Source organism: Osmerus eperlanus, chromosome 20 (genome assembly GCF_963692335.1).
Source record: "Osmerus eperlanus chromosome 20, fOsmEpe2.1, whole genome shotgun sequence".
NCBI classification, from domain to species: domain Eukaryota; kingdom Metazoa; phylum Chordata; class Actinopteri; order Osmeriformes; family Osmeridae; genus Osmerus; species Osmerus eperlanus.
The window spans coordinates 1,606,130-1,620,983 of record NC_085037.1 but is presented as its reverse complement, the minus strand read 5'-3'; the positions used below and the strand labels follow the sequence as shown (position 1 = coordinate 1,620,983).

At 43.9% G+C, this 14,854-nt stretch overlaps 1 protein-coding gene across 4 annotated transcripts in view; it reads left to right on the top strand.

The window, feature by feature from the left end:
- The window catches only part of LOC134040772 (collagen alpha-1(XIV) chain-like), a 63,590-nt gene extending 60,882 nt beyond the window's left edge, over positions 1-2,708 (top strand). For 2 of the 4 annotated variants that reach the window (XM_062486854.1, XM_062486850.1), the window contains one exon: positions 945-2,708. In XM_062486854.1, coding sequence (XP_062342838.1) covers positions 945-1,294 — 350 coding nt within the window. In that variant the 3' untranslated portion in view covers positions 1,295-2,708. Of the gene's footprint in view, positions 1-140 lie in introns of all 4 variants that reach the window. The other 2 variants (XM_062486852.1, XM_062486853.1) reach the window with 2 other exon arrangements.
- The last annotated feature ends 12,146 nt before the right edge of the window (positions 2,709-14,854 follow it).

The following is a 14,854-nucleotide window of genomic DNA, read 5'->3' as shown; positions in this document are numbered from 1 at the left end:
CCATTCACTCCGGTCTGTGAGTACAAACTGCATGTGGACATGATTCATGTCTGACCCTTGGCATGTGTGTGTGTGTGTGTGTTTGTGTGTCCCTCTCTCCCCATCCTCACCCTCCTGTTTCCCTGTCCTCTCTAACTCAGAACAACAACAGTACTAAACGGGTTCCGAGCGGAGTTCCCAACAAAAGGACGCTGGCATGGTTTAGAAGTGAATGAGGAGAGGAGAAGGAGAGCGAGGCGTGCTCAGTTTGTCCCTCATCGCTAGCTGTATCTCCCTCCCTTCCTGTCACACACGCCTGCTTCCTCGGTCGGAAATGTGCACTGTCGAACCTCGCTGGGTATACTGTATGTCAGCATGTGCACACACACACACATGCAGAGCCATTTACTGTAACTGTAACAGATGCCAGAATGCTCACTCTCTCACACACACACACACACACACACACACACACACTGGAACTGGAACAGTCTGATAAGTAAGCAGTCATAGGTGAGCTGTAGGTTAGCTACCTAGAAAGGGCTTTCTGTTGGACTTGAACACCATAGATGTTCCTCCCACCACACTCCGCGCCTACAGTCCAAACTAAGCCACCTTACAACAGGGCACCCTCGATCTCTATCCATTCCATGCCCCGAGACCAGTGAACGAGTCCCATACGTGCCGGCCGGGAGTCGAATCAAAGCACCTCAACCACCTTCCCACACGTCACCGTAGCCGATCTCTTGTCATGGACCCTGTAGCTCTGGCAGAGCGGCCACGCCCTGTCAGCCCCTCCAGCTCCTGCTTCCTCTCGGTCAGTAACACTGTCCTGTGTCTGTGTCTTTACTTCTCTTTCACCCCCCCCCCTTTCACCCACCCCCACCCCCCGCCCTGTGTCTCGTCCCGCTAACCCAATCGCTACCTCCCGACCCCGTCCTCCCAATCCGTGGGTGTGGTTCTAGAGGGGGGATACGACGCTGAGCCAACTGACCAGCGGCGCCCTCTTCCCTCAGTCCAACTGCCCGCCAACACCTACCAGAACTACGGCGAGGCCGAGGAGGAGGGCGACCCCTACGCCCGCTACGGGGGCTACCCCTCCGAGTACTACCAGCCCAACTACCCCGCTCCCCAGCCCGTGGAGGCCGACGAGCCCTCCCCGGGCCTGGGAGACGTGGAGCTGAGGTCCCCGGGGATCCACCGCTCCTCCAGGTCCCTGGGGGAGGAGGGGGCGGAGAGGAAGACTGTGGGGCCGAGGAGGGGGAGGAGGCTACTGAAGAGGGATGGGGGGCGGAAGACTGAGACTCAGGAGTGAGGAGGGGGGGTAAGGGTGGAGGGGCGAGGGTGAGGGAGAGGTTTCCGGATCGCCACACTCCTTTTTTTGCGGGTTCTGCCTGTCGTCCAGGAACTATCATCAAGTGCCTGATGCCAAGGTCACAGGGAGGCCATGGAAGGTCAGACGTCACGGGGAGGTCCGAGGGAAGTGAGAGGGGGTTTTGAACAGAATTATGGGAGGACGTTTTAGAAGCTACAGTACTTCTGTATCCTTGGTTGGATGTGGCTAATATCGATAAAATGGTGTTAAATGGTTTGTTCAAAGGTGGTCAGGATTGATTTGATCACACATTACTAATCTGTACACAATTTTATTCTGAGTTTTGTTTGCATTGTGTTATGATTTGATCCTGCTCCACCTCAGTTAGTGCTTTAGTTGCACTCATCCTATTTCAGGTTTTACATTTGACATTTTAAGTGCCTATCCGTAATGTTACACAAACCAGAGCATGTAGAGTACATAAAGCATATTTACATAATATTGTATAATAACACGTAATATTGTGAAGTACATAACAGTAGTTATGTATACATGACAGTGTACCATTTCATTTCAGTGTAATGTGAGAGATCAAAGTACTTCTTGATACTTGATAGTGGAAACTGGTTTCAAACTCAGCATATGGATCTTCATTGTGTTCATGTGTCTCTAATCATGTCACAGCTGGTCACACGTACCAGTGATGGATCAGACTACCTACAGTAACTGGGATCTAGACTTGTTCTGGAACATTTCAAAGAGGCACCAACACTGTTGATGCGGGTGTCCTCCAACTACCCAACTGCTAAAACGGTTCCTATTTATTCAGATGTTATTGTGCCAGTGTGCCATGTCTTCGTGCATTTCTCTGCTCTAAACATAAGATATTGATGGGTTATGCTGTTCTGATGCTGTCAGATATTGAAAACTCTGGTTTTATTTTTGATGTCATCATTAACATTCACACGTTTAGATCCATCCAGTGTTGAAACCTGGCAGTGATTCATTTCTCACATCGCAGTGTTAAGATACACATGCAAGCTCAGTGTATGTCATCAAGGGGAGTTTGAGAAGGTGCTAATTATAAACATGTAATATATAAAAAGAACAAGGTGAAATATATTTCATTGTATTAATGTATGGCGGATTTATTCACAGACAGTTGTCTAAATAGTGAGAGCAGTCAGCCTAACTTTTGTTTAATGATGAGCAGTTAGGCCAAAATCACCCTTGACCTTTCCAAGCTACAGAAGTAACACAATTATGACATCATAGGCTAGTGCAGGACCACCTCAACACAACAAAAAAGACAAAAATCAAGAAAGTAATTTATTTTTTACTTGGTATTGATTTCTTTTTTTTCTGAAACAATAAAAATGTAAGTCTAACCAACATTATTTAATGTTTCCCTCCCTAATGTGACTCATTGCCCCTCGTCCTTCAGCATAAGACAATGCATAACAATTAGCAAAGTGCACAATGAAAAGACTGGCTCTGGCTGGTGAAATCTAGGAGAGGGAAAATAAACTAAAAACACCCCTCTCTGTTGGCCAGACATGAACTTCAACGCCTACCAACCATCCTATCCACACCTCCGCTAAGACACCTGTGTTTCTACCTACCTAACACAGATCACTCAGCACCCCCCTACCAAACACCTACACCCATCTGCTGTGAGTCAGTGTGGCGGTGGCAGAAGACTGTGAGACCGTCTTCTTGAACAGAGCTGCGATTACACATGGTAGCTGCTGTGGAGGTAGAGAAGGACTCCCGCCAGGCATCAGAACCTCGCCAACAAGCCTGCTGACTGGAGCTCGCAGGCAGGCAGACAGGTGGTGTGGTGGAGGGTAGACAGGAGGGGGAGGGTGGCAGGTAGACAGGTGCGGGATGGTCGCAGGTAGACAGGTGGGGGAAGACAGGGAGGGGGTAGACAGGATATACAGGTGGGGAGGGTAGACAGGTAGGCGGGCACACAGTTGGAGGGAGGACAGGTGGTGAACAGACAGACAGGTAGATAAGTGAGTGGACAGACAGACAGGTATATAGATGAGGGAAGTCCTCTGAATTCTTTTCTCTGGTGGTCTCTATAACCCACCCTGCCTCCCCTGTCCCCTGTCTACAAACACACACACACTTGTCTCCAGCTCTCTACACACACTAGTTATTCACTCACCTGAGGAATGTTGTGGGAGATTAGGAGATTACAGAGCTGCCCCACCTCTGCAGTGGGTAATCCCCTGAAAGGAAGGTTTTACACACCAAAAACTCAGCACAAGAGAAATAACTATTTCTGTTTCCGTGTTTATTTATTTGTTACTGCTGAATCAATATAGCTTTGGATTAACATTCTCCTCGCCAAAGCCAATTTTATAGTCAAAGTGATCCAGAGTTATTCTGAGACTGTAGCTACCGGCATAGGGATGTGATTCATGTGGAAGAGAGAATTTTGATCTTTTACGCTGCAAACTTGGAGGGAAAGGAACGAACCATCTAAGACAGACTAATGCTCTCTCGTTCTATACCCTTGTTCCTCCTCTGTTTCTCCCTCTCTTTCTGACCTACAATCCACACTTCACCCACTTTTACTTCTAAAGAGCAGAGCAGTCAGTCTGAGGAATCCTCCATGTCAGACATGTTGTGTCATGATCTCCGCTAGGTTACGAAGTATTTAGGTCAGATGTTCAGCGCAAACTCACTATCCTGGGGAGGATGAAGTGTGACAGATGTTCCTCTCTCTCTCTGTTTCTCTTTTTTCCCTCTCCCTCTATCTTTTCACTTCATCTTTCTCTCCCGCTCTCTCTCTTTCTATTGATCGTCTCTCTTCCCTGCACATGCTATTCTCCCTTTTTTTCATCTCTTGCTGTCTCAACCTCTCTCCTACTCTCTATTTAGCCCTCTCTCTTTCCTCCAACCCCTCTCTTGATTCCGACAACCATGTCATTTTAAGTGCATACCGGGGACATAAACCTGTAACATGGCATTACCTACCATGACACAAATGCTTAGGTGGGACCTATATTTTTACCGCTTGAATAAAGTCTTCTCAAATTCCTGGGTTACCCCTAATTCACAAGTCTGCTTGTAAACTTTGAGCTTTTCTTGTTTATGATCTCATAGGTGAACTCCCCTTGAGAAAAGGTCTAAAACGAAAGGGCGGAGTTGGGCGATAAGTGTGCTTTAAGCACAATTTTTAAATGTAGTTATTTACGGTAATTATAATATTTAGCTTTCCTTGATCAAGATTCTACAGACAGCGGATGCTAGACATCTAGTTCTAACATCATAATATTTACATTTTTTCATTTAGCAGACTCTTTTATCCAAAACAATGTACAAGAAAGAGCTTTACAAAAAGTGCATAGGTCAATGATCATAAACAACGAGAAAACATTGTGGGTAGCCAAAACATGAAGCATACATTGTGAAAAGCAAATAAGTGCCAATGGGTAGAACCAGAATAGCATGTAGTTAAACAAATTACAATTAAACAACATGAACCTCGAAAGTGCTAGAGTTTACCTGGAGGAAAGCAAGCAACAACTAGAGAGGGTACAATTTCTGGGGAAATTGTAGGGTGTGCTTGCTTGCGTCGGTTGCACAGGGGTCCGTTTTTGAATGACATTTTTAAAACTGATATTTCTGTATATTTTATATAAAAATGCATACTTATTATTTATAAAGATTACATAGATTTAAAAGCATTTTTTTTTGCTGCTCATTTACAACTGAAAATACGAGTGAAGTGTAGAATGAAATAGATCTTCTCATTTCCCCTGCAAAAGGCATCCTCATCGTTGAATCAAAACGAATAAATTTGGCAGACCGGTGTAAAAATTGACCTAATCTCTATGACGTAAAAGTCCTTTTAAGTTTTTCCCTTCTCGTGATATTTTCATGCATTTAGCCTACTCATTGCATTCATTCATGAATAAAGAACCCCCTTTGAAGATTATTCTACGACGTTACCGGCAGTAGAAGATTGAATCGCGATTCAAACAGTACCATCTTCTAACTGAAAATATGCCCCCAAAAACGTAAATAAGCTTGACATTTATTTAGTGGAAAATCACTTTCATGAAAAGCTCACTGGTAGCGATCATTAAGTAAGAACAGTAACAACGCAAAGTGCGCTATCCCTGTGTGGAGAAGCTGCCCCGGTAAATTGTACTACTACAGTACGGTACAGTAGACTACTGCTGTGTTCGTCTTGGTAGCGATTGCGTTGGTTGAATTGGATTTAACGTTCCGTTGTACGGTTTAGGCTGAAATTAATTATTTTCATGAACAGATTGACAAAGTTTAGGCAGTGGCAATGAAGTTAAGGTTAGCAGTTAGATAGACTTTTGATTTAAGTAAGGGGAGTGCCGAACATGTTCTGTCGCCGTTTGACTTCCTACAGCTGTGTAGATGTTTTTGTAGTGTCTCGCGTAGGCTACAGCGTTGCAGTGAGAAACACTGGTTTGAAACCACAGGTAATGATAATTTCACCCACAAATCGTTTACTTGTAATGTAATGTCATAATAAATCCTACAACGAAAATGTATTTGTGAGGAATGTTTATTTTAAAGATTGAAAACAGATGCATCATAGACCACTGTAGTATGTGTTGCCCGGGCAACAGAGGCTAACGTCATGATGCTAATGCTTCAGTGAAATAGTAGACTACCGTTTCCAAAAGTAGATGTGGGCCTACTTCCTTAATAATATCAGCTAATATTGTACATTACATTTCATAATTGTGTTTCACATCACAAAGTAAAATTAGTAAATAGTTATCACCCTGGCCTCTTTGCTTGTGGCGTTCCTGCAGCTGCCTTGCAGTAAAGCTATAGTTAGCCTAGCTATCCCCCAAGTTAACAGATGTGAAACGAATGTTCTGCTACAGGTAGTCACGCGTGTTTTCGTGACGTTAGTGACGTAGTGACGTTAGTAACGTCAGTGACTGTGGCTAGCAAATTAGCCACCGTTAGCTTCACTTTTCACCACAAAAACGCAATTTCTACTTAAACCATGCAACGGAACGTAAATAAAAATACAACCAACGCAATCGCTACCAAGACGAACCTTTTGACACCGCCGTTGTGTATGTAGTCCAAATATTGACTGACTTAGGGGGGCGAAAATAAATAATAATAATAAATACATATATATGTGAGAGAACAAAGGTTGTGCTCTCGCCGAAGGCTTGAGCACACCCAATAATATAATTCACAGCGAGTACAAGTACTTACATCAGTTACAACTAGCCAACAAGTGCAACAAGTCCCTCAATAAGTGTCATTGTGTTCCTGGAGGAAATAAACCAACATCTGATCCAACAAATCTTTCTTAAGTACCATTGTAATCTCGGAACATGTGCGTCTTGAGCCTTTTCTTGAAGGTGGGGAGACAGTCAGTGTCCCTGATGGAGGTGGGGAGGTGATTCCACCATTGGGGGGCCAGACAGGAGAAGAGCTTGGGTTGGGAGCGGGCGCTTTTGAGAGGCGAGACCACCAGGCGGTTGTCAGAAGAAGCCCGTAGGTGGCGTGTGGGGGTGTAAGGCTGGATGAGAGACTAGATGTAGTCGAGTGCAGTCCCGTTCACCGCTCGAAAGGTCAGTACCAGGGTCTTGAATCTGATGCGGGCCGTGATGGGTAGCCAGTGGAGGGAGATGAGGATCGGGGTAACATGGGAGCGTCTGGGTAGGTTGAAGATCAGGCGGGTTGCTGCGCTCTGAATCCTCTGGAGAGGGTGGGATTGCGCATGCTGGGAGACTGGCGAGAAGCGAGTTGCTGTAGTCCAACTTGGAGAGGACAAGTGCTTGGACTAGCATCTGGGTGGAATGCTCAGACAGGTATCTTCTGATCTTCAGGATGTTGTAGAGGGTGAATCTACACGACCGGGAGACTGCAGCAATGTGCGCCGTGAGTGTGAGCTTGTCATCCATGGTAACCCCGAGGTTCCTGGCAGAGGATGAAGGGGTCAACGTCGCAGATCCCAGGGTGATTGAGAGATCGTGGGAGATGGAGGGTTTGGCCGGGATGATGAGAAGTTCTGTCTTGGCGAGGTTCAGCTGGAGGTGGTGCTTGGTCATCCAGGCAGAGATGTCTGTGAGGCAGGCCTCGATTCTAGCTGAGATCCCCGGATCAGTCGGTGAGGTACAGCTGCGTGTCATCAGCGTAGCAAGTGAGGTGGTGTACAGGAAGAAGAGGAGGGATCCAAGGACAGGGACGGGTCCAAGGACAGAGCCCTATTTCCTGTGTGTGTGCAGTCATGTTGGACTGTAGATCTGGTGTTACTGCATGTGCAGTCCCAGTAGGTGTAGGCCAGTAGTATAATATACAAATTATCATTATTACAATCAAACTCCGGTTACAAAGACAAAGATAGAGATGCGATGTACACGTGTAGGCCTATACGTATCAGAACAACAGTACGCACTCATTGTAGGTCCCGCATATAGATTCCTGTTTGCGTTGTGCAATGCTGCCACATTGTGGTGAATTGACGCAACTATGACTCACCATAATGGAATGGGTAAACGTATAAACGGGGGGGACGTATAAACAATAGTGTCCAACAATGCGACAATAGCCTATAATCCTACAAATATTGTAAATCCAGGAAAATATTTTTTTGGACATTAACCTCATCAATCAGTCGGTTGTCAGTCTCTCTGACTGATGCTAGTCTAGAAAAAGAAACTAGTTTTGACTTATAGGCCTACTTAAATTTGGTCTCGTTTTGATATTTGGTGGCCAAGCGGCGAAGCCACTTAAGTGTTTCTACCTTTTCTTATTGGTGGCCAAGCCGCGAAGCGGCGAAGCCACTTAAGTGTTTCTACCTTTTCTTATTAGGGTTCCTCCGGTAGGAGAACCCTATTGTTATTGGTGGTATTATTATTTTTTACCCATGGGAGTCAATGGCAGCCCCTAGACCAGTACCGTAAAAAGTTGTGAAATTTGGCATGTTGAAACTGCAGACCATTAGTAACTACCATACCAAACATGGGCCATGTGAGACAATAGGTGGCGCTATAGGCCACGCCCCAATATGTCAATTTTCAAATTGATGCCATTTGCAGGCCATAAGTCCCAAAATTCTGAAATTCATTACATATGCCTTATTTCTCATGAGGAATAAAAAAGCCTCAAGAAGCTATAACGGCCACCATATTGGATTTGTCTGTACAATAAAGATTAAGGAAACGCGTTTTTTCCCTACTCCTCCTACATTTTTGGTCGAATTTTCTTCAAAATTGCCATAGATGATATCCAGACTGAGCCTCACAAAAGTTATCGTAGGGATTTCTGATTTTCAAAACCGTTTGTCCGGTAGAGCCAATCAAAATCTGCAACAAAGCAACCAAACAGGACGTTTGGTCAAATCTCAGCAAATCTTTGAGATATCAACACCAAACTTGGTATGTCACGTGGAAGACACTACAACATGTTACCATGTGCAAAGGCAACTTCATACCTCTAAAAATGATTGATATAAAGCAAATTGAATTTATTGCTAATGCTAAAATAATGCTTTACACATCCGCCGGCCAAAAACTGATACTCTGATTCAATCACTAGTTCATATGAAGACTCTTGAGAATGTTGAGTACACAAATCTGAGAAAAAGTTGACTGTAACATGAAAACTCGATTTTTAGTGAATATTTGAAACATGCATGCTTGGCTAATTTCTAGGGCTGTTTCCCCAAATCCTCTCTCCCTTTGCTCCTGTGCGCGCGTGCTCCACATTCTCTCACACACAAGGGGCCAGAGCCCCTTGACACACGCATGCTTTCTTGAAAATGTGTGCTGACCAAGCCCCCACCCTCGTTTTTTAGCCCCTGTTTCATTTCGCTTCCAATCGCAGCTCGCTGTTACGAATACAAATTATTTTTCGGCGGCCATTGTTGTTTCCCGTGTCCCGTGAAAGTCGTCTCCCGTGAAAGCCGTGTTGGAGGCAGCCACTTTCGGTAAGTCCTGGTTTTACACATTTTAAGCTAGAATTAATGATTGGGTTTGTGAAAGTACACTACTCTTGAATTATGGTGAAGGTTTAGCACTTTTAGACCTTATAGATCGTGATTCTGAAGTGACGGAAAACCAAACTCGAAAAGTAGCTACTGTAGCTCTAGCTTTTTTCCTCTGTGTTTTTAATTAGTGAGTCATTTTGCATCTCGGTGAATTGTTCATCAAAAAGGTCGAGGAGAGCAGCCTTTAGGAGAAAAAGCAATTCCCCACAGACCTGTCGGCTCATAATGGTGATTTTTGGCGTGAAAGTCTTTGTAATAAGCCTATGCGGCAGGGAGACTTTTTCAAGGCGAGCCTGTTTCATTCGTCATATGCCCTGAGAAAGCGACCTACGTTAGCCAGGCTAGTTTTGCCAATTTCGGTAAGTCAGGCTATTTAAAGGTCTCTTACAGTCAGAATCACTGTTTACAAGCAAAGGTCGAGCTGGTCTTTTGTCAGATGTGTATATATTGACCAGTTTAGAGGTAAATACTCTTGCCAGAGCCTGGAATCGAACCTGTGTTTTGAGTGACTGCATGGGTCTCCATGAGGTCAACACATTTGGATTCAAGTTCAAGTAATGACACTGCATTTCACAGTCAAAACTGAAGTCTGTATCAAGTGTAGATGGGAAAAGCTTCATTTTTCACAACTGACATGGATCCTTTCTTCACTTTGACAGGTCTGGAGGGTCATGCAGAGGCCTGCTCAACAGAGTTCAACAGAGGATGCAACAGACTCGAGGATGGTGAGATCCACACAGACCCCTTGCTGGACTACCCCTCTCTAGCTGGACAGCTTCTCTTCAGCCCTGACCCCAGAACAGCTTGATCCAGCTGGCCTGCCTGCCTGCCTGCAGGCCCTGCTTGCCCCTGCCTGCCAGCCCTCCAGAGACAGTCACCCCACAGACACAGTAGCTCTGCAGCCTGCTTTTTTGAGGACATTGATGAAAAAGGACAAGCCAGCATTACTTTGATGAAAGTCTAAATGTTTAATCCTTTCCATGTGCCAGTATGCCAAGCTGCTGACTTTGTGTCTTAAGAGATGAAACTAGTTCAAGTGATAGACTTTTGACCTGAATCCAATGATTATTCATCTGAATAAAAACCACTCAAGAGAAGTACTGCTTCTTGGAGCATTTGTGCTCCACATCAGTACATCTCACACATTTGCCTTTGTTTCCATGGGATTCATGGAATTGTTAGTTTCTGCTCCACCATTTCCACCCTAGTGTAATAATAAGTATAATTTAGGACAGCAATTACATTTTTGTGTTATCCTTCCGCATTACACACATTTAGTCAATGTTCTTAAACTCAACCGATTATTGTCATTTTATCATACTGTTCATATTGAACAGACATCAGTGTTTACTTGGAAAGATGACTGTATATTTCCACTTTTGATTTGTATTTCCATCGTAAGTTTGGTCTTTAATTTCATTTGGAAGTGGTATTAAAAGGTCTTACATTTAACTTGTTTATACCTGTAGACACCCTGTGAAGCCCCCACTGCAGAGACAGTTGGTGACAGAGAGGTGCAGACATTAAGTTAAACATGCCTTAAGAATAGAGTAACAAATAGAGACTAAATGTGTAAATGGCTGTTGAAACTCAGTTCTCTGAGTTGGTGCATGTCAGTTTAGGCAAAGGTAACCTTTTAAACCTCTAGGTTTAAAACAAATTCAGATTTGATTGGAACTCTCTTTTATACATTTATAGTTGGATTTGACATTTAATTCATTTAGCAAGTTGTTTAACTCAAACAACCATAACACGGTACATATGGTATACAATGCTGCAGTCAGATTTGGCGAAATTGTTAGCTTGGATGTTATCTTTACATATAGATGGGGTCTTGTTGATGCGCACGCAGCTTCAAGGCAGAAAGACGCGTTCCATTTCACTTTTACTGTACCTACACTTTTAATGTTCCCGCCATCCCCCCATTTCTGAATAAAGTTCGACTGATCTGATTTGTTGATTTCTGTTGCTATGAAAACCAGTTTAGCCAAGCTAACTAACATTGTTTTTAGCTAGCTTGCATTACCATTCAATTGCTAACAAAACATTAGTAAAAATAGCTTGCTAATCGGGCAGAACTTGAACTCGGGCAGGAGACTCTGAGACCTCAGCGCACCACTAGCATCTCGTCATATCACGCAGTCGGAGCACAGCTAGATAATCAGCGTCAGCGCTCTTGGGTACCCAGCATGCAGTGCGGCATGTTAAAAAAACAACAGCTACGCAAGGGATTTCAGTTGTTGTGTTCGTTCAGTTAGATGTTTGTAATGTTATTGGCCGGGTTTCCCAGATTCGTTAAGAAGCTCTTAACGCTAAGAGCTTCTTAGGAGCGTTCTAAGAGCGTTCTAGAGCGTTCTTAGAACGCTCTTAAGAAGCTCTTAGCGTTAAGAGCTTCTTAACGAATCTGGGAAACCCGGCCATTGTTTGTTAGTTAATATAATCTTGTTGGTCACCTTGAGTGTGCATGCTGTGTAGTTTAATGGGAACAGAGAGTCGGCCATTTTACTATCACAGGCTATACTTGCAAGGAGCTGAACGTGGGCTGTGCCCTAGACCAGACCAATTGCCTATGAGGCTAATCTTGATTCTGGATTGACTGAGATTCTGGAAAGAGATCTACTCAAGAAGAGAGTCAATATCTGTGGTTTTCAAGCCATCTTTGAGAAAGTTTGAAAACAATGTTGCGGTTAATATGTTTTGATTGTGGGAGGCAACTTTTGGACTACACCTAAACCTCATGCGGCCACCGCACCACCCGCACTGGCAAAGAGGGAAACAGCATGGATGGGGAAAGTGTGTGGGCAGAGCAAGCAGTAGTAGTACATAAACTACACACGTCCTTTACTAAAGTGTATTCTGACTTTCATAAAGTTATTGTTGTAATCAAAGCTTTTAAAGAATGGATCTCTGCATGATGGGCCTGACCAGAGCACAGGTGGCCTGACAGAACACGCTTCAAAGTTGTCACTTTCAAAAGGGTGGCATTTTAACCCTGTCAGTCCAAAATGTCTAAAAGTTGGTACGCATGCCTTATTGCCAATGGGGAACAAAGAAGTCTCAAGAACCCATAATGTCGGCAGCATGGATATTTCTCTACAGTGACAATTTGTGAAGAATTTCAAAAAATGACTTCAAATCAGCCATTGATCCAATTGTCTTGAAATGTTGTGTACATGTATGAAATACATGTCTGTGTCATGTCAATTTTGTAATGGTTTGCAATGCTGAGGAGGAACCCGCCATTGCTGCCTGCAGCTATATTTATTATTACACTTCTTCTGCCATTGGAGTCTATGGCAGCCCCTAGAACCGTATGGTAAAAAGTTGTGAAATTTGGCACACTCATTAAGCACAGTCCCCTCTTTATATTCACCAAGTTTCATGTCTCCCATTGGAGCACTCTAGCGCCACCAACGGGTCAAAGTTGGACTTGTGTTTACACACGTAACTTTTGAACCGTATGACGATTTTCAAAAATGAGGTACCATTGGATTCCCTGGGTCAAGACGAGTTCAACACACCCTATGACGTCAATTTCCGGTTATATAGATTTTCCGCCATTTCCGGTTTTATCGAAAACCTTTGAAAGCCTACTCCTCCTACAATTCTTCTTTAATCTTCCCCAGAATTGGCACACATCATCGTCAGAGCAACCCTCACAGAAGTTATCCAAAGATTTTTGATTTTCAAAACCGTTTGTCCGGTAGAGCCAATCAAAATCGGCAGCAAAGACACCAAACAGGAAGTTGGGTCATATCTCAGCCAATCCTTGAGAAATCAACACCAAATTTGGTATGATGACTCGGAACCCTCATCTGAGGATGTCCAAACAATTTGGTGTCATGTGATCACTGGGCGTGGCCGCAGGATGCAAAAATGTGTTTTGGCCAATAACTGTTGATTCGTTTGCCTTTATTAAGTGATTCCTTTGTCTCATGATATCTTGGGACATCCCGTGTGTGACACATGATAACTTGTGATAACAGCCGAATTAATGCGGCCGCCATTTTGAATTACTGAAAAAAAACGTTTTTTCTGTACTCCTCCTACAAATGTTTTCCAATCTTCACCAAATTTGGCAGAGATCATCTTCAGACCAAGCCTCACAAAAGCCATCATATGTTTTTGGGATTTTCAAAACCGTTTGCCCGTTACGGCCAATCAAAATGTGCCGTTAAGCCAGCAAACAGGAAGTTGGGTCGTATCTCAGCAAATCTTTGATGGATTCGCACTAAACTTGTTGCGTGTACTCTTAACCCTCTTCTGAGGATGTAAAACATGTTTTATGGGTCATTCGATTGCTTGGCCACCTCATTGCTGCTTGTAGCTATATTTATTATTACACTTCTTCTGCCATTGGAGTCTATGGCAGCCCCTAGAACCGTATGGTAAAAAGTTGTGAAATTTGGCACACTCATTAAGCACAGTCCCCTCTTTATATTCACCAAGTTTCATGTCTCCCATTGGAGCACTCTAGCGCCACCAACGGGTCAAATTTGGACTTGTGTTTACACACGTAACTTTTGAACCGTATGTACAACATGTGTACAACATGTTTTATGGGTCATTCGACTGCTTGGCCACCTCATTGCTGCTTGCAGCTATATTTGACTTTGTAAGCCTAGTTATTCAAAGGTCGTGATTGAGAGGAGACCACCTCAAATGTAGGTAGTTTAGATTGGTTATTAGCAGTGGGCCTATATGCCGGGGGGGGTATAGGCCCCACCGTATAGGGGGGGGGGGGGGGGGAAGTTAGGACAATTCCAAGGCCCCTGACTGACAGAGGCCCCAAAAAATAGGTAAAAACTAATATAAAATTATATTAAATATTATATAAACCATCATCATTGAGTATATATGTATTTCAAATATAATAATACAATTAATGATTTCCTTGTTTTAAAAGTAAACATCCTTATTGACCAACCACCCCCCTGTATCTGCATGAAATGGTTTGGTCCTGCCTTAAACATTTTTATTGTGGCTTTTAATCTTGCATCAAATAGTGAACTGCATACTGTATGCAGACCTGCATGTACAAATCACCAGCAGTAAATATTGTGCTACTACTAGTATTGAACTACAAGAAGCAAGACAGTCAGCCCTCAGTGATCACCGATCCAGCTGCTCTGGGTGTTTGACAATTGATGTTGGGTCCGGGTGGAGTCTCACCCGCCATTTCCTGGCTCATTCCTCGCCATATCTACTCAACCTCGTGGAGATGTCATCGTCGGACGTATGTTAGTACGTCCAGTAATAGACGGCTTTGTCTTTGGTCTGCGTACACGCAAAAAGCATGATGGGAAGTAGCCTAACAATTACATTGAGCTAAACGGAACATTTTCGTTAGGCTACATAAAAACAGGGGGAGGGGGGGGACAAATTCCTGGCTTCTCAGGGTGAGAAATACAAGGTGTTGCGTGAGAGCGTGATAAATGGTTGAAATGTGTAAGTCTCACGGCGAATGCGTGAGAATTGAGAGCCTTGAAACAGTACAAAAAAGACAAGCATTGTTACATTTACATTTAGCAGGCGCTCTTATCCAG